The sequence below is a fragment of the Amphibalanus amphitrite genome, unplaced genomic scaffold (assembly GCF_019059575.1).
Source record: "Amphibalanus amphitrite isolate SeventyFive unplaced genomic scaffold, NRLGWU_Aamphi_draft 000066F_arrow, whole genome shotgun sequence".
In the NCBI taxonomy this organism is placed as follows: domain Eukaryota; kingdom Metazoa; phylum Arthropoda; class Thecostraca; order Balanomorpha; family Balanidae; genus Amphibalanus; species Amphibalanus amphitrite.
Genome location: NW_024881562.1, coordinates 568124 through 590676, shown reverse-complemented (window position 1 = coordinate 590676; position 22553 = coordinate 568124). Strand labels below are relative to the sequence as shown.

Below are 22553 nucleotides of genomic sequence, written 5' to 3'. Positions count from 1 at the left end.
CATGTTTTTTTTTAACCCTCGCATGTGTAGGGGGGGGGGTCGGATGGACCCCCTTTCCCCATGGTTTTTCGCGAATAACTCGCGTAAAAAGCGGCTGATCGCGACGAAACTTTCAGTACCATCGCATTGATCAATTTTACACCTACCCTGAAACTTTCATGACCCTGACCCAAATGACCTTTGACCTGTGACCTCTTTTCCGAGACCATGTTTGGCCGGAATCGCGATTCGGAGTATGTCGGCTCGCATTAGCCGCGCGTTTGCAAGCTTTTCGTGGTTTCAAACGTTCAAACATGTGATTTGATGTTGCTCCCATGCATTAGGGTGGGTGTCAAGGTCACCTGAAGGTCAGGTCAGGTCATTGACCTTTGGTGACCTCGGGTGACCTCGGTTCACTTTTTCGAGTTTTACATGTTTCTAGGCTAGTTTTTGGAGCTGAATTCGAATTTAACAACCATTTGAACATTTACGAAGTAGTTTTGTTGCCTTCGTAACATGTTACGAAGCTGTCAGAGGCGGTTGACACGTACTACGAATACCCGTCACGACGCCTACTGATTGACCTGACCTGACCTGACCCGACCTGGTCTAAATGCTTAAAGACATCATCTGTGATCAAAACTAACACGATATTCGTGATCAGTACCCCGAAAAACCCCTTAGCAGCCACACTTTACGACTTTCTAATAGGTCCCGATTTTCCCGACTTTGGGTCATTGACCTGACCTGGAAGGTCAACCAATGACCTAGGACCTGAAAATTGGGTATCATCGGCTTCCTCTCGTCACGGGCAACACGCTCGTTTTTTCCGCGAAGCTCTAGCTCGATCAGGGGCCAAACGGCAAGGGGGGGTCCAACCGACCCCCCCCCCCCTACACATTAGAAGCTGGAAAACGCCGCACACATGCAAGGGTTAAATTTAAATATAACATAACTCACCTCTTCTTTTTCGAACTATGCCGGGTAGGTATCCCTCAGTTTCTCGATCGATCTGCTCCGCCGTTCACGGTTGGCACCGACCTCCTGACGCCGGCGGGGAATGTCTGCTGGTCCATCAGTTCACCTCCCTGTTCTCCGCGGCGCATGCGATTGATAAAAGCTTCATCGACAATCACCGAGCTCTTCACAGATAACTTACCCGTCCCATCCTTCGCTGCACGCCTTCCCCGCTCCTGCACTCTCCCGCACAATTTCACAATAGCCTCAACAATTCAACGTGAACTACGCGAGTCACCGCGCCACAACGGACTGAAGCGCGCGCCGCGGTTTTCGAACGCAACGGCTATAATACTCATCACGCGAACTCACGCATCACGCAGGAAACTCACCCTGCCGCGCATGCGCGCATCTTCAAGCCGGGGGTACCTCACGCACAACTGCACGTGAATTCGCGAGAACTCATGCATTGCGCAGGAAACTAGATTTGCCCAAGCAAAACTCATTTCCGACTCAGTTCGAATTCACGAAACTAAGCACTCAGAACTCACGCATAACGAAGTCACCCTGGTGATGTGAGTTAGATCAGCCAATAAGTGAGCACCACTATCGTATTCACTGAGTTTCTTCATGAGTTATTACTGAGTAATGCCTGGCCTGAGTAAAAAATTTTTTCAGTGTAGGTCTGCTTATTGATCAATGCAATGCAAAATGTCCTGCATGGTGCTCACTGCTCACACGTTGATGTGTGATTGCAACTATGTCACTGTGAAATTATATTCATTTTATTCAGCGAGTCTCATGTTTGAGATGCCATCGTAACTAGATTCCTGGAATGGGACCTAGCCCCGGGTCACAAAGTGAAAAAGACGACCCCTGCTCGCTGATCACCATTGCTAATGTGCCGACATGCGCCCCTGCAGGGTCGTCTAATCAATATTGGCGCCGGCCGGCCTCGCCTTGAGCGTGCTCCTCCGGGCGACTGGACGGAGCCGGTTTCACAGTGGATACGAGCGAAATCGTACTCGGCTGCACTGTCCGCGCGAACACTTCTCCCATCAGTTATGAGAGCCTTTTTTCAACCTCAGTCGCGCTAGCTCTTCTTACCCCAACCAAACGAGCACTTTTCATGTCAGCCGTGCGAGTATTTTTCGCCCCAGATGGCCAGCATTGCTCACCCCAGGTGCGCGAGCATTTCTCACCCCAGCTGCGCGAGCTCTTTTCAACCCGAACTGCGTGAGAACTTCTTCCCTCATCTGCTAAGCTAGGGCATCGGTTCGCAATTTGAGATACCAGGCATGAACCATTTACTGATTGAACTTTCGGAGGTTTTGACGTAGTAAAGCAACTAAAACGTTTTATTTTATGTAATGCAAAAATGTCTTGCATAACAGTGACAAAGGTCATTGAGTTACCAACTATGTGAGCTTTGTTGCACTTGAGCATCGTGTATGCTACTGACAGATAAGTAATGCCGTAGAGTGCATTTGACAGTCACCCGAGACGGCATTGACAACCCAACGAAATAGCGAATAAAATTAAATATTTTTAATTAGTGAGTCATACTCATGTATTTTTTTACCATCGAGACAATAATACCCATGCAATGTAGGTACAAATTAAAGAAGGTGTTAACTTTTTATTGTTTTCTGGTCAAGTCCGCTGCCAATCAACTCAGAACTCATTCATCACGTTTTCACGACTCTGAATTTTAACTCGACATTTTCGGCCTATCCAGGTGCTCCGCTAAAGCGATCTCTTCTGACGCTCAATGTGACCTTGCCACTGGCCATAGGGCTTTGCGTCAGAAGCAAATGACGAGCTCTGAAACGAATTGAACTGCAGGCTCTTACCTCCGGCCGGGTAAACGGACGGACACTTCCCACTGAGCTACTGGGAAAGGTTTATTTCCTTCACGCCAATTTGGATCCGGTAATGCTTGGCGCTGCATCGGCGCAGCTCCGAGCAAATGACCCGCGTTTCTACCAGTGCATTACGGGCCGATCACAAGCGATTTAGCACATGTCTCACCGGGCCACGGCGTGGTGGGATAATTTATCTGAAGTCAGGCCACGGTATACTGATTGCATTTGTACCAGCCGGTACTGCAGGCTTGGTAAACTGAGCGGTGCATGTAACAGAAACGGTCCCCTTGTGCTGAACAGTACTCATATACACAGGTACTGATTTAGCGGGACGGTACTCCGGTACTGGCCACTGTGAGCCGAGCAGGAGCAGTACCCCCGGTACCTGTACCACGTACACACTTTGGTAGGCCTATGAGTGTCCAGTCCGATACCCGTATCGGACACTGCGCGCTCTCAAGAGTGTGCGGCACTTGAGCTCCAGCTGATAGGTATCGTGTCGTATCGACCCCAGCGCGTTCACAGTACTGCCACACACGGCGAACGTGCAACAGGCTAAGTGGCTTCATCAGGGGATGCCTCACTTTCGATTCGTTTTGTTACCCTCCTGATAAGCGTCGCTCGGAATCCGAAGCTAGTCTGTTCGTTTGTGAAGATAGAAAAATATGCTAGGAAATTAAATGCCAGTTTAAACGTTATTTTCATTTGAAGATTAAAACATTTTTCTTTTATATCCGAGGACTTTTTCTTTCGAAATGTGCCGCATTGGATGACAGGTGTAAGTCACTGCTGATCTAACGACCATCACCGGCTCGGTCTGACCGAAAATCGAACCTCCAGCTCAACGACCCGTAGAGCGTCTGTTTTCTCTGCTGCTCAGGGTATATAGGGTGCATAATACGGCTCAGCGACTCCGCTCTACTGCATTTGTCCGCTCATCTTTCGAGAGACGTGGGAGGACGGCGACTGAGTCTGTCATCAGATGAGAGTCGCGTGCCCGTGCGTCCAGACCCGGATGAGGGTGCAGCCTACTCGTGCGTCCCCTCTTGGAGAGGGTTGCAGACGCTCGTGCCTCCCCTCTTGAAAGGGGTGAAGCCAGTCCGTGCCTCCCCTCTTGAGAGGTGTTCAGCCCGCTCGTACCTCGTCGTACCTCGTACCTCGAGGGCTGCACCTCGTCCGCCGAGGTGCAGCCCTCCTGTACTCTCTGAAGAGGGTGCAGCTCTCCCGTGGCGCCCAGGGCCCGTGTAAGGGTGCAGCCCGCCCGTGCCGCCCGGGGCGGTGACACGTGACAGTGCCGAGAGGCCGGCGGCGCTGCGGCGGAGAGAAGCAGCTGGCGGCGCGCCGGGCGCCTCTGCAGTCGGCTCTGCGCCCCGACCCGCTGCACCCGAGCTGCACCGACCGCTCACCGACGCACGCGCCGACACCGTCCCTCTGCTCACCGACGACCGCCGCCGACGCCGACACCGACGACATGGCTCTCCCACCGCGCGGCCCCGACGGGTACCGACGCGGCTCGGCGCCCGAAGATTCCTTTCTGAACAAGCTGACCCGTGGCCGCGGCCGGCGCGCCGAGGCTGACACGCCCGAGAGCGAGTCGCTGCTGGGTCACCAGCCGGCCGTGCCCGCGCGTATCATGGCCCGTGTCGAGTCGGGACCGACGCTGAGCACGTTTGTACCGGCGGAGCCGACGCGACGCCGCTCCCCGCCGAGCCTCGCCGCCACCGCCGGATCCGGAGCCACAGCTGGAGCCGGATCCGGAGCCGGAGCCGGAGCCGTAGCCGCTCAGGTCAAGGTGGGTGTCACTGGATCAGACCGGATCCGGTCAGGTCAGTGTGTGCGCAGTTGGATTCGACCGGATCTGGCGGGATCTAGGTGAGTAATATCGTCAAATGGAAGGGCGTTGTTTGAAGTTTGTCGACTATCTGGGCTGATACTAGTGGGCGGACAATATTGCAATGGCAAACATGCGATTATTTGAATGAAAAGGGGGAGTTGGGAGGACTCAGATAATTAGGGTGAAACTCAACAGCATTCTCTCGGGAAATTAATGAGTGGTTGCTATTTTTGAAAAGCGGAACATCTTAAGATTTTGAACACTTTGATAATCGTGTTGGTCGATGATCCTGGGTGATTGTGGGTGTCAATCCAGCTGAGCCGGCCGTCTAGCAGATGCAGATTCAACTGCCACTTGCCGACTGTGGTAGACACAGTCTCCAAGTGACAAAGGAGACAGGGTTGAGGTTGAGAGTCGACAGGGCATTAAGTCTTCCACGGCTAAGTGGGCGTTTCCGAGTCGGGAACGCCTCGCACCCTTTCAGACAGATGAGTGGGTGTCCCGGGCTCTCACTGTCTATGTAGGTATACTGGGAGTGCGGATGAGTACACGACACGAACTAACAAAGCACTCGAGCCCGCAGCACGTGAGTGGATCTTTGTCTGTCGTGTCATGATAGGTCAAAGGTCAAGCAGGGATCCCGGTGCAAGTCACTTTTGATGTCGATGATTTCAAGGACACCCATCTCTTTATCACGTACTTGAAGCGAGAAGTTTAGCTACGGATTGTTGTCGTACGCTTCACTGTTTCCTTTGTATATTGTGCACTTAAAGAGGTACCTATGCTGAAAACGATGCCGCATACAAAGGCATTTGTATATTCAACAATGCGATATTCAATGATTGTATCGCGAGTTTCCTGTCTGTTCAGTATTATGCGTTAGCCGCGGCCGCGTCGGTTCATTTGTCTCGCGGTGGCAATTAGTGGCGCGGCTGGCGTCGGGACAGCTCTGGCCGGCGGCGCTCCGTCTGACCGTCTTCATTTACCGGCCCGTCGAAATAGCCCTCGCCGGTGCCGTCAGCGCCTGGAGTGTCCCTCCGAGCTGTGTGGTGTGCCCGCGATCAGCCCCAGCTCACACCGACTCACCCAGAGGCTCATGAGCGCCCGTCCCGTCAAATCACCTCTCCAAAATCACCAACACTGGCTGGACCGGGAGGAGAGGGGTATTTGGGGAGTTCACGGAGTCCTGGGCGCGGCTGATGAACGATTTATTGACGCCGCCGGGTGCCGACGGTGTCGTTCCGAGCTGACCGCGCCGGGATGTGGGCGCCGCACCCAGTGCTGCTGCTATTCAGACGACGATAAAGCGGCAAGTGATGGAGTGGTCGCCGCATCCGGCCTCTGTGGAAATATTGGGTCCGGCATACATACATAAGGAATGTCGCAGAGAATGACTGACGTTTAGAGAGCTGAGTGGATTATTCGAGACTACAAGCTCGTCCTCTTTCCCTCGCCTCATTCTCCCCCCTCTCTCTCTGTCTGTCTCTCTCTCTCTCTCTCTCTCTCTCTCTCTCTCTCTCTCTCTCTCTCTCTCTCTCTCTCTCTCTCTCGCTCTCTCTCCCCTCTCTCTCTCTTTCTCTCTCTCTCTCTCTCTCTCTCTCTCTCTCTCTCTCTCTCTCTCTCTCTCTCTCTCTCTCTCTCTCTCTCTCTCTCTCTCTCTCTCTCTCTCTCTCTCTCTCTCTCTCGAATCATCCCGGCATTGTTCTCCAAACCATCACCACACGGCCGTCATAAGGTGTGTCCCAAGTCCTGCAGTTTGCTATCCAAACAGACTCCTAGCCGGCGGCAATCAGGTGCTTCGGCGTGTGACACCCCCTCCCCAAGCACGTGAGCTGCCCAGCAGGCTGTTTGCTCTGTCCAGATTTCCTTGATGGACACGGCGCAGTGGCAGTGCTCAGAGGTGCTTCAGGACCTTCATATTACCTACCGTGAATTGAACGACTCCTGCTCACTGCTATAACTGGGGAATACCGGCGCATGATTGTTTCTTTTCATGCTTGATGTTTGTCTGGCGTTCAAAGAGCATTCCGTTTAAATTATTTGAAGTGCCCTACGCTCTTGTCCTTTAAAATGCATTATAAAATAACAGACACGATTTTATTCAATATCGCTACTATTCTTTGTATTTATTAAAATAATTTTAGTTTAACACAATTCATATTTTAACCAAGTATTGAATTCACTATTTAAAACAAGTGTTGATAGTAAATATATCAAGCTTATTTTGGGATCGGACGGCTTAAAAAAAATAGTTTGCTAAAAGCGTTTTCTCATCGGGCTTTGAAGCTGACTTCCGACAGCTCGAAAGGATCTCTCGCTGCCGAGAGCTCTCCTCCCGGTGCAGACGGCTCCGGTGGTAGAGGATGGGTCCCTGGTCTGGCCCACCACTGCGCTCGATAAGCTAGGCGCGGCACAACGTCCAAAAACAGATCACCAAGGGTGCCAATCGAACCACACCCAAACGAACTGCCGGCATTAGCGATACCGGGGACTGTTCTATCCGAAATTAGTGCCATCTTTTAGTCATTTTCATTGTGCAGAAGTTACGGTAACTGGATATTCTTGGCCGTTCCGCTCCCCTGGAGACAATGGTGTACTCCAATTACGTAATTGCCTGAATTACCTGAACATCTTCATTATCTGGAATGCATCAGCCGGCATATCTATAGCTAGAACGTTTTCGTGCTCACGACAACGCACGGCAAATAGCTTAATCCATACGTATATTTATTTATTTTCCGCAGGGAAGATGGAATATGAGCGGCATACCGAAGGTATGGGTCGCAAACGGCTGAGACTGCGTCGTTCATTATTTCTATGCCCACTTAGACACAGTCGGGCTTTTTCGAAAGGCCCCAATATGTCCGAAAGAGGAACGTTCTATGCGGCTGTTATGTCAGGTTAATCGCTTGTCAATTACCGACTACATTTGTCAGAGCCATTGACTTTGACGACTTTGATTTCGAAGTCAGTTCCGACCTTTGCCTATTCCATTCCCCAAGCCTGCCCCGTCAGCCCTAACCCTAACCCTAACCCTACCCCGCTATCCCCACCTTCTGTCCACTGTCGGCTACCTGTAACCCTACCTGTAACCCAGGGGAATGCCAGCTGCAGTCTCGCGGTGCTTTCCCAGCTATATGCCCTGATCAGATTGTGTGCTGGGTATTGGGGCAGACGGCCGTTCCTGCTGCGGTTATTGCGGTCTATTCCCCAGGGATGAACCGGGAACGTTTGTGCTCACAGCTGACCTGACCTGCGTGCCATCGGGGAGACCTGTCTCACGCTTTATTGGAAGATCTTACTGAATTGAACTCCCACTGAAAATCGACTGAATTTCACTAAGCCTCGTGGAAAATGAAGCAGTTGTGGAATAGTTACCTGTCGAAGTCAGAGTCTTGAGTCGCCCCTATGTTTCTAAGCCGTGTTCTAGGATGCATAATTAGCCACGGAGAGAAAGGCGGGCATTGCAGAGTGAATTTGCATGTTCTCGTCCGTTCAGGGCCAATGGGTGCGACTCGAGCGCGTGTCGCCTTTCTGCTGATGACCCAGAGGTTAACGGAAACCCTCTGATTGGGGCACTTTCGCTGGGTGTTCTCTGTGACACACGCAGCCATCAGGTGTCACCACGCGCCCTTCCGTCTTGGTACTCATCAGATACACGCACCCTTTCTCCCTCGCCGCCCCTCTGTACCCTCTCACCGCCCGTTTGTATCTGTGCATCTTTGACAGCGCCGCTGCAGAAGGCGTCACATTCGCCGCAAGGTCGGCCTGATTCCCTCTGCACACGAGCCGCCGCTGTAACGGACGGACGCGTGCCGTCACATCTGATGGCCCGTCCCGGACATCGCTGCACTCTGGGTCGCACGAGTCGTCTGCAATGTGTCCGAACGGCGGACGGTGGGCTTTTTATCTTACCGGCAGTAGTGTCTCTCTCTCAGAAATTCCACGTCAGTCTCTGCTGCATCGGTCCTTCTATCGGTGTGTTGTAGGTTACGCCACGTTATTGGAAACTAACCAGTGAAATTTTTCAGAAGCACTGGTTCGGGAACAGATTGAATGTTCCGATATGCCTGAGCTGGCTCTTGAAGAAGATGTTCAGTGACTTGTTCGATGTCCTATCCCTCTCTCAAATGTCGTGTTCGGTTCCGTTTGCGGCACCGAAACCGCTCCTGTTTTAGGTCGTGTTCGACATTCCTCGCTCGCGTTCGTCCTTCGGCCCGTCTTGTATCACACTGCAGAGTTCCATTGTTCTGTGCCGCCGTGCAGTCTGTCTCCTCCCCACCGTGAGTCGCCGCGTCCTCTGACCCCTATCTCTTCCCTACGACGCGTGGCTCCCGTCTCAGCCGACCGTTCTCAGTGCTGAAACCCTTCGAGCTAGGTTGTGACTTCACACACTCACGGAAATCCGTCAAAGAGGTAATTGGTGCCACCGGATGGCCGGTGTCTACTTAATCTGCGTGCACTCACACCGGCCAGCTATTCAGGGAGCCACTTTGCGTGACAATCGACCACAAATTGATTGACGGCCAATTACCGTGGGGCTGACGTTATTGAAATGGCCGTGAGCTTTAGTGGCCAGTACCGGTGTCTGACCCACAGGACAGCTGCACCAGCTCTCACTGGCAGCTCGCTTGGTCCGTACCCTTCATTCAGCGCCGGCCGGGTGGGTCCGCGCGACCCGAACTCCCCACAGCAGTCTGATTGACCTCATCATATGATACAACTGGCTACATACTTGCTAACAAGGGACAGGGAGCTGGATACACTCTGATTTGTTTGGTTCTCATTTGCGTCTGCAGTATTATGAATGCGCATTTCATTGATCTCTTGTTCTCCGCACTGGCATATGCAGGCTTAGTCTTACGCCTCTTGGAGCAACACCTGTAAAGAAAGTCTGTTTCCACTCTTGGTCATGACAACAGTGGCGAGTATTTCTATTAATGAATTCTTGTCGTGTCTGTCCTCCATCGCTCCGCAGTGGTTATGTCGCCATGTGCCCGGCTCGGAGCTGGTGGTTGAAGGCGCGCCTCTCGGCTACTGATGGCCGATTGGGTCTGGCCAGTCTGCATTTGTCCTTGCTGTCGCCGTGGTGCTGCTCCGACTGAGGTTGTAGGCTCTTGGAGACCTGGGTGGTGACCAGGGGCCCTCGGAGATGGGAGGCGATACCTGCCGAGCGAGCCGCTCCCGCAGAGATGGCGGCAGATGCAGCCTGCAAGGAAGGCTGTAAACGTCAGTGGACGTCACTCGTACGTCAGTGGATTTCACCTGTACGTCAGTGAGGCGACATTCGCCCATCAATTGTGCGTTGATCGTGCATCAATTGTGCGCTGATCGTGCGTCAGTTGTCCGTGGATTGTGCTTTAATTATGCGTTAGCTGGACGTCAGTAGTTTGCAAGTCGCACATCACGGTGACGTGGAAGACGTCAGTTAGAGCGTCAGTGGGTGTCAGTGATGCAGAGGTCGTTCGCCAGTCGTGGATCGCTGGAGCGGCAGCTGGACTTCACATGGTCATCAACAGGAGTGCTGCCGTGCTGGCAGACAGAGAAACCTTCCAGGATCGCTTCGTTGGCGAATATCGGAGTTCCTCCAGCAGCGACCGGCTCCGAGACGCCGCAGGTAAACATACTTCCCTCGTCTCAATCTAGAGCCCTTCAGTTCAGAGGCATCGCTCTTTGTGTGTTATATGCTCATGCCGAGGTATGCTTACTCGCGGTCCACCCGTCCCAGAGAGGGATGTTTCGCCCGAGTCCGAAGGATGTTTCGACCCCTTCTGCGCCGAGTCGTTCGGTATGCCGGAGACCTGTCTGGTATCACTGATGACCTCGCGACTCTACACTCCCCGCCCTCAGCGACAGCCCAGCGTCGTGCCGTCGCCCTCATCAGCCGCTGAATATGTGCATATGGACACGTGTGTTCGCCCGGTCGCACCCGTCCCCTATCAGTCGAACAGGGCGGCCAATTTGGCGGCGAGGCTCGGTCACTCCAGCAAGACGTGATATACGGGTCATGCGTGATATACGTGATACTTGCGAAGGACGCTGCCGAGCTGGTGCATGGACATGTCGACGAGCTAGTCGGTAGGACTTGTAGATGGGTCGCGGGCTGGCTTGCGGGCTGTCCAGGCGCTGTGGTTGGTGTGGCTACAGGCTACCGTTCTGACTTAGTCCTAGTCTAGTGAAGTCCATCATTCAATTGAAAGGACGAAAGACGGAGATCGGGCACACTAATCTGCTGATTTTATGCACCAACACCGGGCACGGTTCGGCCGCACCGAAGAACCCAAACGTGTTGCCATGCTCGCTATATTGTACCCCGAGATCAGATACCAATGTTCAATGTGCTAGAGTATTCGCTCACAATTGAATTCAATTTATTCACTCTCACGCGCCAACACAGTGTCGGTCGTGCCTTTGGAAATGAAGTACTCCTGTCTAGCTCTCTTATATGGACCGGACCATCAGTGCATCGGCGCTTACCTGAACGTCTTTTCATGGCCAGTGTGCGGCCATCCTGAACAGAGCTTTGCAGGGCTGGTCACGACCAGTACGTTAGCTTATCTTATAAGTTACTTGGGATGAAAGTAAGTTTTACTCGGTAAAGGCTCGCGCATGGTATAGCATTTTATTTACTTCAACCAATTGAATTTTAGCTCAAGTAAAATAAATATTCAACCTTGGTTTAAATCAAAGGTGGAGCGGTGCGGTCAGATGCTTCCCATCAAAGCCACTGGATAGCTTTTTTTCATGAACCGTTGGAATTGAAGAATATCCGGGCCGTTATTCAGCCAATACACCTGTCTAGTACGGCGATGATCCATCACTCTGTCTTGGAGCAATTTGCTGTTGCCGGGCCACAGACCGATCCCGCTGCGTATCAACAAATTCACCGGGTGTGCTCGTGGCGGCGAAGGTCGATCCAGCCGCTGGCCGGTGTCCGCTGTCCGTCCCTGATGAGTCCCTGCTGTGACGCGAACAGCTGGAGGTGCCCTGGAGTTCGTATGGTCGCCACGGGGGAGCCAGCCTCGACTCAAAAATTGAACACACTCCCGCTAGGGAGGGGTGGAGGGTATACGATCATTATCGACATCAACATGTTTATTATGTTCTTAACCTGCTGGGTAATCACATTTACAGCAATGTTGGTGCAAAAGCATGCCATTCATTTCCTGTCACTGGTTTGAAAAATATACATGAACGCATAAGTACCTTGGCATTCAACTAGAGTAAAACAATATCGAAACGGGAAAAATAATGTTGCTTGCCGACTTCACCGGTAATTACAGGACAGCAGTGCTCATGCGCCTTGACCTCACAGTCCCATCTCATCACCTCCGAGATCGAAACTAACGCTCTTGGAACGAACCTCATGCATTATAGAGGTCCAGATCCAACAGCTTGTGCTGGCTACTAAAAACTGAAACATCTTTAGATGTTTGCCTCTCATTGGGAGTTTTTTTTTGTAGTAGGTACTGAGATGTACCGAACACAAATACCATTCACGTGCCTCCGCGCCTGACCTCTCGATACCCTGGATTGTGACGATAGGTCGCTATCGCGTGTCGTCTCTCGTCTCTCGACTCGGCCGTGCTCGCTGTTGACTTTCGTCAGCGCGGTCGCCTCGGTCGCTCCTCGAGTAGGTAGTGGTCTCAAGTAGTGACCTCCCTGTCCTATCGGCCGGCCGGACAACATCATGTGATGTGCCCCGATAGCGGCCGCGCTGGCCGACGGCTGGCCGGCCGTCTCGGTCATTCGTGCTCGGAGATCCCTGTGATCGCCACCGGATATCGGTTGCTCTGGTGCCGCCGTCCGGAGCTCGAAGCCCGCCCTGTGTAGCGCCGCCACCTGCCTTCTCACCCTCCAGAGCTCTGAGATCGTTGGGTGTGATCACCACGCTGTCTTCACTCTCCCGCTCCTGCGCTGTCCCTCCATCCCTTCTGACCCATCCCTCTCAACTCTCTCGGCCGCTCCGCCGCGCCGGGATTCGAACCCTCGCCACGCGGCTAGTGTCGCCTGCGCTCGCCGGCGGCAGTGCGGAGCCGTCGGTCGTCATCCTGTCGGCCCGAGAAGCGCTGTCCGGCGACACGGGCTGTCCGGCGCACTGTCCGACGGCTGTCTGGTGGCTGTCCGGTGGCTGAACTGCGAGTACCGAGCTCGGGAGACGGACAGACATGGACGGGGGAGATGGCAAGGAGGAGCAGGTCACCAGACCATTCAAAAAGGTACCGATCGCTGCACTGTTATAGAACATGTGCTCGTATTTTTGGTATGGGTTGGGTGGTCTTGCTGTATAGCCCGAATATTGTACAAACAATTTTTGGAAACTGTGTGCTTTGTTTACTTGTTTGCCACTGTCGGATTTAAAGGAAACATGCGTAAAAGTAAGCTTTAATGGAAGTAATTTTGGAGTTGGTTTTGGAGTTTAATGGAGTTAACTTATGAAACCAAGCACAGATGCTGATTCTAAATGTTCTATGCTCGCTCCAAGGCTCAGCGCCAGGTAACAATTGTTCCTTTTAAACACGACCTGTAGCTAAGTAAGCCTATAGGTATGCAGAGCATGCAAGAATGGAAGTATCGAATCGCGCTAACCAGTGGAAAGGAGCATTCACTTACCTTTCAAGCCAGCGTCTCGCTTCACGAATATCTTTATTTGACACAACATGGTGTAGGCGCTTGCAGAAACGTTGAATTTTAATGGGGCGCACCCTATCCTGCCGGTCACCTACGATGGTGTCAGTGACTTTTTAGTGCAGCGTGTATTACATTTATGTATACCTCTATCTAGTGATGCAGTTGTATTCACGATATAGTACGTGAAGTTGTAATCGATGCAGGAATTCAGCGTTGCACGTTGTCGCTGATTGACTTAGCGAGGCTATTTGAGCCCCTTCGTGTGCTGGTGCTCGTAGCTTATATGCTAGCCAGGGTCTATGGCCGTGTCAGAGGGCGGCTGAGGGTTGAGATTGACTGCCAGGGTGGCACACCCATTTTATGCAGGACATTTAAATGAAGGGGCGTGACGCGTGTGCTTTATTCATTTCGCTGATTCAATCTGAACTGCTTTACATTCGTTTGCATATTGTGTAGAACATCAGTAAGGCTTAATTGTATTGCTACAATTAAAGTCGTTCATTTTTGGAACAACTATCCCTTTTTAAATGTCTCTCCCTTTTTGTTCTTGCCTTCCTAGCAGAGCGCAATCAAATTCAAGGCATTTTTATGCATTTGCAAAGGAAAAACTCTTAAAGCTTGGGTAGGTATGTACTTAAAATGAAATGTGCAATGTGCATAGGAATATGAAAAACTTATACTATTTGCATGTGGCTACAAACTACATTTAATACAATTATTTGATAATAGCATGAATGAAATCGGCTATAAGCATGTGCGTTGTTATTCTTAGGTTGGAAATGTGATAGGTATATAAAACGTAGCAATTACTACGTTAATTTTTGTCATTAGTTCCCAAGTAACATCGACATACGTACGGTAATTTGCTGATCTCGAATACATCAATTAGACGGCCAATGCTATCCCGCCTTTTCCGTTTTCGTCTCGGAAATCTATGGCTGGTGGTGTGCGTCTGTACGGTCCCGAGCACTCGATACGCACCACCTCGTCGACCGCCGTGCACCGCGTGTACCTCACCCGCAAAACACAACTCAGTCACGTCCTTTGGTGTAACCGGCAACAAACCACATGTTTTGACTGTGCGTGCGGAGCTCAGTCGCTAAACGTTTGTCGTAAACCGGAGGAAATAACCGACTGGCGGCTGCGGTGATTGTGCCGCGATAGCCAGGTGGCCTTTCGGTGTCGAGCCTCAGTTGTGAAATCTCTGACTTAGTTTTAGACATATTTTTCGAACAGCTTGCCGTCTTTGGGATGGAATAGAGTTGGGCACATGCTACGTCTCTTCGTGCTTCATGCTGGCCTTACTTTAAGTTCTACTGAATACCGATGCTTATATTGACAGCACTATAGGTAGTATGTCTAGGCGATACCTAAGATATAAGCTCACCGAGTGATCTTTTACCTATCATTTAGGCGATACTTAAGATATGAGCTCACCGAGTGATCTTTGCGTCGGTTCGTCTGAATGGACCCTCTGAATCACCGATCCCGAGTAAAGATGTGTACCGAGTGGGAATACGGAGCCGCCTCTGTGCAATAAATCTGACGACGCGTCAGAAACGCGATAAGGCACCGGGGTAAAACAGCCAAACATCCGGTGTAATGCCACCTGTCACACAACAATGACGTCACCAATCGTGACGTCATTCACTGGCATACCCAATAGGTAGGCGTTCCACACCACACCGTTACAACATCGTCTTTTTCTACAATATTTGGCTGTGGCTATTTGTTACTGTGGCTGTGACCGTGACTGTGGCTGTGGCTGTGGCTGTGACTGTGGCTGTGGCTGTCATTGCTGCTACAGCTGCTGCGGCTGTGACTGACTGTGACTGTCCGTCCACCCAACATTGCGCCGTCTATGTGCACTGGAACTCGGTCATTGCTCTGCAATGTTCACCGCCCCGCTCGACTATAAATTCCAATCACTGTCCCGGTGGCCTATGACCGTCACATACATGACCAGGGGACGCGACTATGACGTCACCAAATGTCGCACCACCCACCAATCAGCAGCGCGACCCGTCGGCCGGAACAAATCGGCGGCGAGCACCAATAAATGTTCGATATCAAAGCTGACCGACCACCGAGTGAAGTATGTAGCCTAAACTGGCCGCGGCCTCCACACAAATTGAACGGTATTGATGGTAGCGCTTCGTGTGTGACGACACAGTTGCCCTTGTTTGACCTCTATCCTCTCTGCAGCTCGTCAGATCTGTGACCAGACTTTGAGTCCGTCCTGTCAGCTTAGGTCCGTCTATGACCCCGTCCTGACCTGTAACGGCTGTCTGAGCTTTCTTACGTCTGATCTGACTGGCTAGCCGCTGACCTTTCTGAAGCCTGACCCGTTTGACCTTGACGTTGCTCGTCTAAAGCATGACCAGTGTGACCTATGATCATGTGACCTATGTGGCCCACCTACGGTCTAACCCGCCTGACCTGTGACATCTTGGGTTCGACCCCATTGACCTTATGACCTATGTGACCCTCTGCAGCCTGACCCGTCTGACCTGACCTCTCTTGTCTTCTCCAGCCGTACAACCGGTATGCAGCCGACAATGACGCCATGGAAGAGATGGACAGCATGTTCCGGGCGCCGGATGAGCGCACCGACTTCACCTCGCTTGTCACCGAGGAGGCAGAGGTCAAACCGAGCAAACGCTACTCCGAGGACGACTTCCAGGGTCAGTCAGGAGGGACAGAGGAGGGGCAGGGGAGAGGCTGGGAGGGACAGAAAGGGACAGAGGAGGGGCTGGGAGGGACAGGAGAGGGATCTGGAGAGGAGAGGATTCTTCCAGGGTTGGTCGCCGTGCAGGGCGGTGGGGTTGGGGGTATAACGCCAGGACATTCGGTGTCCTGGCGAGCTGGAGCGCGGACGTGTCCAGTCCCGAGAGCCTTCGACGATATTGGCGCACAAACCAGGGAGTAGAGTTCATTGATAGATTTTGAGTTTAGAATTAATTTTTGTTCTTAAATTAGGTACCAACTTTCTTTTCGGTAATCTCACCTTAGTTTTGTAGCTTTGCCGACTTTGTGTTCGTACTTGAGTAATTTTTCCGTAAGTTAAGGATCGGTACCGTGGGAGGCCCAAGGATGGATAAAGAGGCTATTGAGATGATTGTGAAGGAGGCAGTGAGCCTTGAGACTTTGTCTCTGCGAGAGGAGCTGAAAAAACTAAAAACTGATCAAAAAAAGAATGAGGAGGTGATAGAAAACTTGAAAAAAGAAAACAAAAAGCTGTGGAAGGAGATAGAGAAGGTGGATAGAAATGTTGATGAGGTAGAGCAGTACAACAGAAAGTCCTCTCTCATCCTGGGTGGTTCCTTTCCAGAGGGTGCGGAGGGGGAAACACCTCAGGAAACCAGGGCCACAGTAAAGAAGGTGCTCAAGGAAAATCTGAAAGTAGAAATGAAGGGAGAAATAGTAGCATGCCCTAGGGCCTGTTCCAGCGCCTCCAGAAACCTCCAGAAAGCTCCAGAAAGCTCTAGAATCCTCCAGAGAGCGTTCCAGCGCCTCCAGAAAGCTCCAGAAAGCTCTCGCCAAAGCTCCAGAAACCTCCAGTAGCCTCCAGAGAGTTGAGAGGTCCAAATTTCTCTGGAGGCTCTGGTCTACAATTATGGTGCACATGTGACAATCACGAATGTAAACAAAGGACATTTGACTGATTATTTTACAACTTGAATGTAAAGAAAATTACATTGCTATAATTTTATTTATCTTTTTAACTAAAATTGAAAACAAATTTTGCGTTTCAAGAGAGAACAATCGTCATTCTTTTGGTATCTATGACGCCAATCTCCAGAAATCTCCAGATTGCGTTCCAGCGCCTCCAGTAAAACCTCTGGTAGAGCCTCCAGTCAAGAATTTCTTCTGGAGGCGCTGGAACAGGCCCATAGACTGCGAAACAAAAGGCGGGTGATTGTAAAGTTTCAGGACCTTGATGACCGTGATGCTGTCTATCAGGCAAAATTTGAACAAGGTGGAGAACCAGGTGAAAAGATCACGATCCATGAGAACTTGACGGAAAAGAGGGCTAAAATGGTCTCTGTACTTGAGGAGATGCGCAAGAAAAAAGAGGTCCTCAACTATCATACCAAAAATGGCAACATCATGGCAAGAGATTCTACAACAAAAAGGTACTCGCGCATACAGCCATGGTTCAGTGAGGAAGAAATCAAGGCTACACTAGGTAACGCACCACTTAAGTCAAACCAACGCGAGCATCAAACAGGCCACAACTTCATGCGCTCACAAACTCTCCTCAACATCCCACCCGGATCCGTCGCACGAAAAGCTACCAACCTTGAAGACTACGTGGTCCCTTCCGCACGTCAGACTCGACAGGCGAAGAAGTCTCAGACTGAGCAGTAGAATATACAAATCCCTAGCTTTCTGATTGAGTCATTTTTGATTGGGCATGCCTGATATCTGGTCTTTGAAATGTGTGAAATAGTTTCAAATGGAAAGAACACAAATACAAATACAAATACTGCATGATACAAATATTGCAGCACATCACAAAGTACATGTTATGCATATTGCATAGTACAATAAACTTGTCACTCAAAATATCAAAAATAGCAAGTACAATTAGTAATGCCTACTTACCAAACATAATAAAACATGTCATACTGTGAAATATGACACTGTTTTGGTGCAGTATGCTTGGGACGGCTTGCTTATGAATGGTTACAATACTGCCTACCATACAGCTCTGAGCTCCAACCCACTGTCTGCACCTCACATCGGATACCCTTGTCTGGTCTGTCATGATAATGCTGGTCCCTTTACTGGAGCTCTCATTAACTGATCCTCTCACCTAATTGATCACTTTGATCTGACAGAACCCTCCAGGCCTACATCTGCCAGCTCTGCCAGGGTGCTATTGGAGCTGCGTGGATGTGGGTGGAATGATTGTGTGAGTGGATGGATGAATGTGGTGACAAATCACCTGAACCTGGCAGAAAGGTCGTTTTAACTATTTTAACATGGAGACTGGAGGAGTTATTTCAGTAGGCGGAACTATGGTCATGAGTACCCAAATATAGGAACGTCCCCATTTTTGGGAACGGAGTTCCCAAATATGGGAACGGGCGTTCCCATTTATGAGAACGGAAGGCAATTTTTCGGCCGTTCTCCCACTAAAACTCAAAAGTGCATCACGTCTCAAAAAAGTGCACGCTGATTTAAGTATCTACTAAATCTCCATAAAGTTATCTTTAATCTGACCGTGGAACAAGGAAATTGACCGTGGAATGATATTTTTAATGATTTTTTGAAAATGACAGAATGGTGGAAATATGGGTTATACGACATTTAACATGCAATTTTAAGGAAAATGAAGCATTTTTTAGTTTGAGGTAAAGTATAATAATTTTCGCCTGGTTATGAACTTTCATACTATCGACACCAGATGCTGACAAATGCAAGCGAAGACGCGGACGGTCCCGAGGTAATATTGTTGACTTTTGTGTCGGGGCGGACGACCGCGTGGAACGTGAGTGAATTTACCGAGCTACTGTTGTAAACTCAGTTTATGCGGTTGAAAATTATCCAGCTGTATTTTATCATCCCGGAAAGACATATTTTATTTGGATGCTAGCTGTTTAGAGTTGTTTTATAAGGAGCGTCATGAGCGTGGTTTTTGTCTTCCGTGTTTCTAAGCGTGATCGTTTTGGGGGAATTTCTCTTATATAGCTCGCTCTGTGTGGCTTATTTATAATTTTTATGCTGATTTCGATAATTCCTCGTGCCCATCCTACCAGGCCTTTTGCCACTTACACTCATCAAGAAAGGAAAAAACTAGATTTTCATTGGGACTAGGTGTTTTGAGGGTGTAACATATTCAGCGTTCCCATTTTTGGATACTTCCTTGTACTCGTCAACTATCGGTGATAAACAGACAGGTGCTTGACATGTCTCCACCCTCAGCGCGGACGGTGGATATAGGTATGGAAGACCTTGTTGAACATCGCTGAGCGTTGTGAATTACGTAATCCTGCAGAGGGGGGCGTGCCCGCTGCGAGATCGACGGGAATAAAAGCGCAGAAGACCGGGCGAAACATGCGACGGTCTTGCCGGAAAGGTCATCTGATGATTGTTGCGTTAACAATAATTTGCGGCGTTGGACGTGATGCTTGTTAATGAAAAGAGCCCCTGAAAGGCGTCGGTGAAATCGTTCCCAATTTTGGGTACGCCGTTCCCATAATAAGGAACGCTTGCAGCGCCAGTGTACGAGAGCGTTCCCAAATTTGGGCTCGCGGCCCGGATGATGGACTGCTTTAGAAATAGGGGAACGATTTGAAACAACGATGGGCCTTACAATATCAAACTCTTTCCCAACAATATTGAGACAAATATCAGGCGGTTCACGATCGTTTTATATTTTTTGGACGTCATTTAACGGTTCTTTTTCTTGTTTTAAATAATGCCTACATGGCGTTCCCATATTTGGGTTTATCGTTCCCAAACATGGGAACGAAAATGCGTTCCCGAAAATGGGTACGCTTGACCATAGTTCCGCCTACTGATTTGCTATCATTGGAATTTCTGACTGTTACAATTTCACAGTATATCAGTTACTGGGTTGCTCCTGGACCAGCACCTGACAGTTGACATGGAGTTATGTTATGATACTAACTGGTGTGAAAAGACAGACATGGTAACAAATAACAATGAAAACGACATGGAGCCGGAGGCAGGTATTGGTTGTAATTAACATCAACATCAACTACTTCATAAGATGGGCTGTCTCATGACATCTGCTTCCTCAACAGCATGCTCATAAACACCTACAAAATCATAGCAACAACACAGCTTGTGATCACTAGCATGTATGTTAAACAAAATCAAAATGGAATAGCAACAAAAAGTACAATAACTGATGTCAATTTAGCACTTCAATTTGTGTGCAAATTGTGATTTGTTGCCTGTTGACCAGTGATGGTGTGTCCAATCGGAAATGGCTAATCACAATAAGGAAATAAAATATTTCACTTATCTTCAATATTGCTAGCCTGGATTTGTGTTTACCTAAAATTTATCCAATGCTGCACTGATACTCATTGCCTGTCACGTTTCTCACGTTTCATTACCCAATTAAACTCACCACATCACAAAATGACTCCTTTCCTACATGTTTCCACACGCCTCCCCCTCGTATTCTCTCACTCTCTCGCTCACTCTGACCTTCAAACACCACAAGCAAACGTAAACAATGAGTAGGTAGTATGGAAACCACGTGCTAACTTCATTCATAAAATAACCTTCAAATGATACAAACAAAATACATGAAATACCGTGGATTATCACGTGACCTTATCAAGTTTTTTCTTGCCAAAGTTAAAACAATACAAATCACAAATAACCTAAAAACAAATAAAACAAAATACAAATGAAACTTCTTGCCATGATGTTCTATCCTTGGTATGAAGTTATTAAAAACAAATGCAACGAACATTCATTACTATAAAGTCACGTGACTTTTTCCATATCAAATAATGAAAATAGTCAGCCTTGGGCTTCCCTCACATGGGTTAGTCCGCCTCGTTTCAACGCCAGCCAAGAGGCGCTTGTTGCGTCGAACTGGTGAGGTGCTGATTGATTGTGCTATTTTCTGTTAGATTAGACATACCATACTTGAATGAATCTAGTAGAATGTACTGATTCAAATGGATCTCTTGATACTAAAATATTTAATCCCTTCCAAAGATTAGCATCATCTGATCTGCACCTGACTCATGAAAAATTTGAAGAACTGAGATCTTCATGCAAATATTTCTCCCTTCCCCAAACACAAAATTTGAAAACTACTCCTGACCTCAACCAACTCAGTATCCTGCATGTTAACGCCAGATCTATTTCATCTAATGACAGATTTGATGAATTCCAGCTTTTCCTACAAAGAACACAATGTACATGGCATTTCATATGTGTCTCGGAAACATGGTTATCAAATGAATCAGTAAATAGTCATCAGCTTCCTGGTTTCACAGGATACTTCAACAACAGGGTCGGAAGGAGTGGAGGAGGAGTTGCAATTTATGTCAATGATAAATATGTTAAATCCTCATGTGATATAAAATTAAGCACAATGTCATGCACCCAATCCCTTTTTATTGAATGTCAAATAACAAGCATAACTGGAGTGATTGTTGGCCTTATATACAAACCTCCTGATTTGGTAAACAACTTGTTTCTAGATGAACTCACAGCCTCTCTTGAACAGATTGAGAAAAAGAATAAATCAACATTTATTGCTGGTGACTTCAATTTTGACTTACACAATATTGAACAGGACAGTGCATGTCTAGAATTCTTCAACATCATGACTTCTCACAGCTACTGGCCAACAATTTCAAAATCAACAAGAGTCTCGGAGGACAGATGGTCACTGATTGATAATATTTTTTGCAATAACCTTGAGCTCTTGTCCTATTCTGGCATCATATATGATGACTTTTCTGACCACTTCCCTATATTCACATGCTGTACTAAAAAAATCAACCCACCTGAAGACAATTGGATTACCACCTTCAATTATAACAAAGTCACTGAACTACAAGAATACCTATCCCAACAGCTCTCAACATTCCATACCATCCCTGATGCAAATACTGCAGCTGATACACTTATCAATGCATACTCTTCAGGCATAGCATTGTTTAGCATTAAGAGGAAGTGTACTAGGAAAACAACAGCCATAAAACCTTGGATATCTTCAGCAATTCTCACCTCAATAAATACCCGTAGCACTCTATATAGAGAAAAAACAAAGAATCCTACAAATAGAAACAAACTTGCCTATCAAAGACATAGAAACTGCCTCAATGGCTTGATAAGGGAAGCGAAGAAAAAGTACTTTCAGGAACAATTATTGCTTCATAAGACAAATTCAAAGAAAATGTGGGAAATACTCAACAGTTGTATAAATAAGAATCCTAGAAAATCTGAAGTATCTACTGCTTTCAGTGATGCGCATGGAAATCCCATTGAAGACACCAAGCAAGTAGCTCACTTATTTAACAATTTTTTCATATCAATTGGTGAGAAGCTTGAAAAAGAAATCCCAAATACCAGAACTGATCCCCTGGATAGTGTCACTTCCAGTGAAAACACATTTGATCATTTTCACCCAACAAATTCTGCAGAATTAGACTCCATGATAAGAAATATGAAAAATGTTGGTGCTGGTATTGACAACATCAATTCAAAAATATTCAAAAATACATATTCAGCAATACTCAGTCAATTGGTTCATTTAATAAACATATCGTTGAGTACTGGAA

At 48.7% G+C, this 22553-nt stretch overlaps 1 protein-coding gene across 14 annotated transcripts in view; it reads left to right on the top strand.

Moving 5' to 3' along the window:
* LOC122378857 (band 3 anion exchange protein-like) overlaps positions 1–22553 on the top strand; it is a 178218-nt gene that overhangs the window by 131734 nt on the left and 23931 nt on the right. For 10 of the 14 annotated variants that reach the window (XM_043360454.1, XM_043360452.1, XM_043360455.1 and 7 more), the window contains one exon: positions 15800–15950. In XM_043360454.1, coding sequence (XP_043216389.1) covers positions 15800–15950 — 151 coding nt within the window. Of the gene's footprint in view, positions 1–3887; positions 4594–12347; positions 12855–15799; positions 15951–22553 lie in introns of those variants that run through there. The other 4 variants (XM_043360448.1, XM_043360446.1, XM_043360462.1 and 1 more) reach the window with 2 other exon arrangements.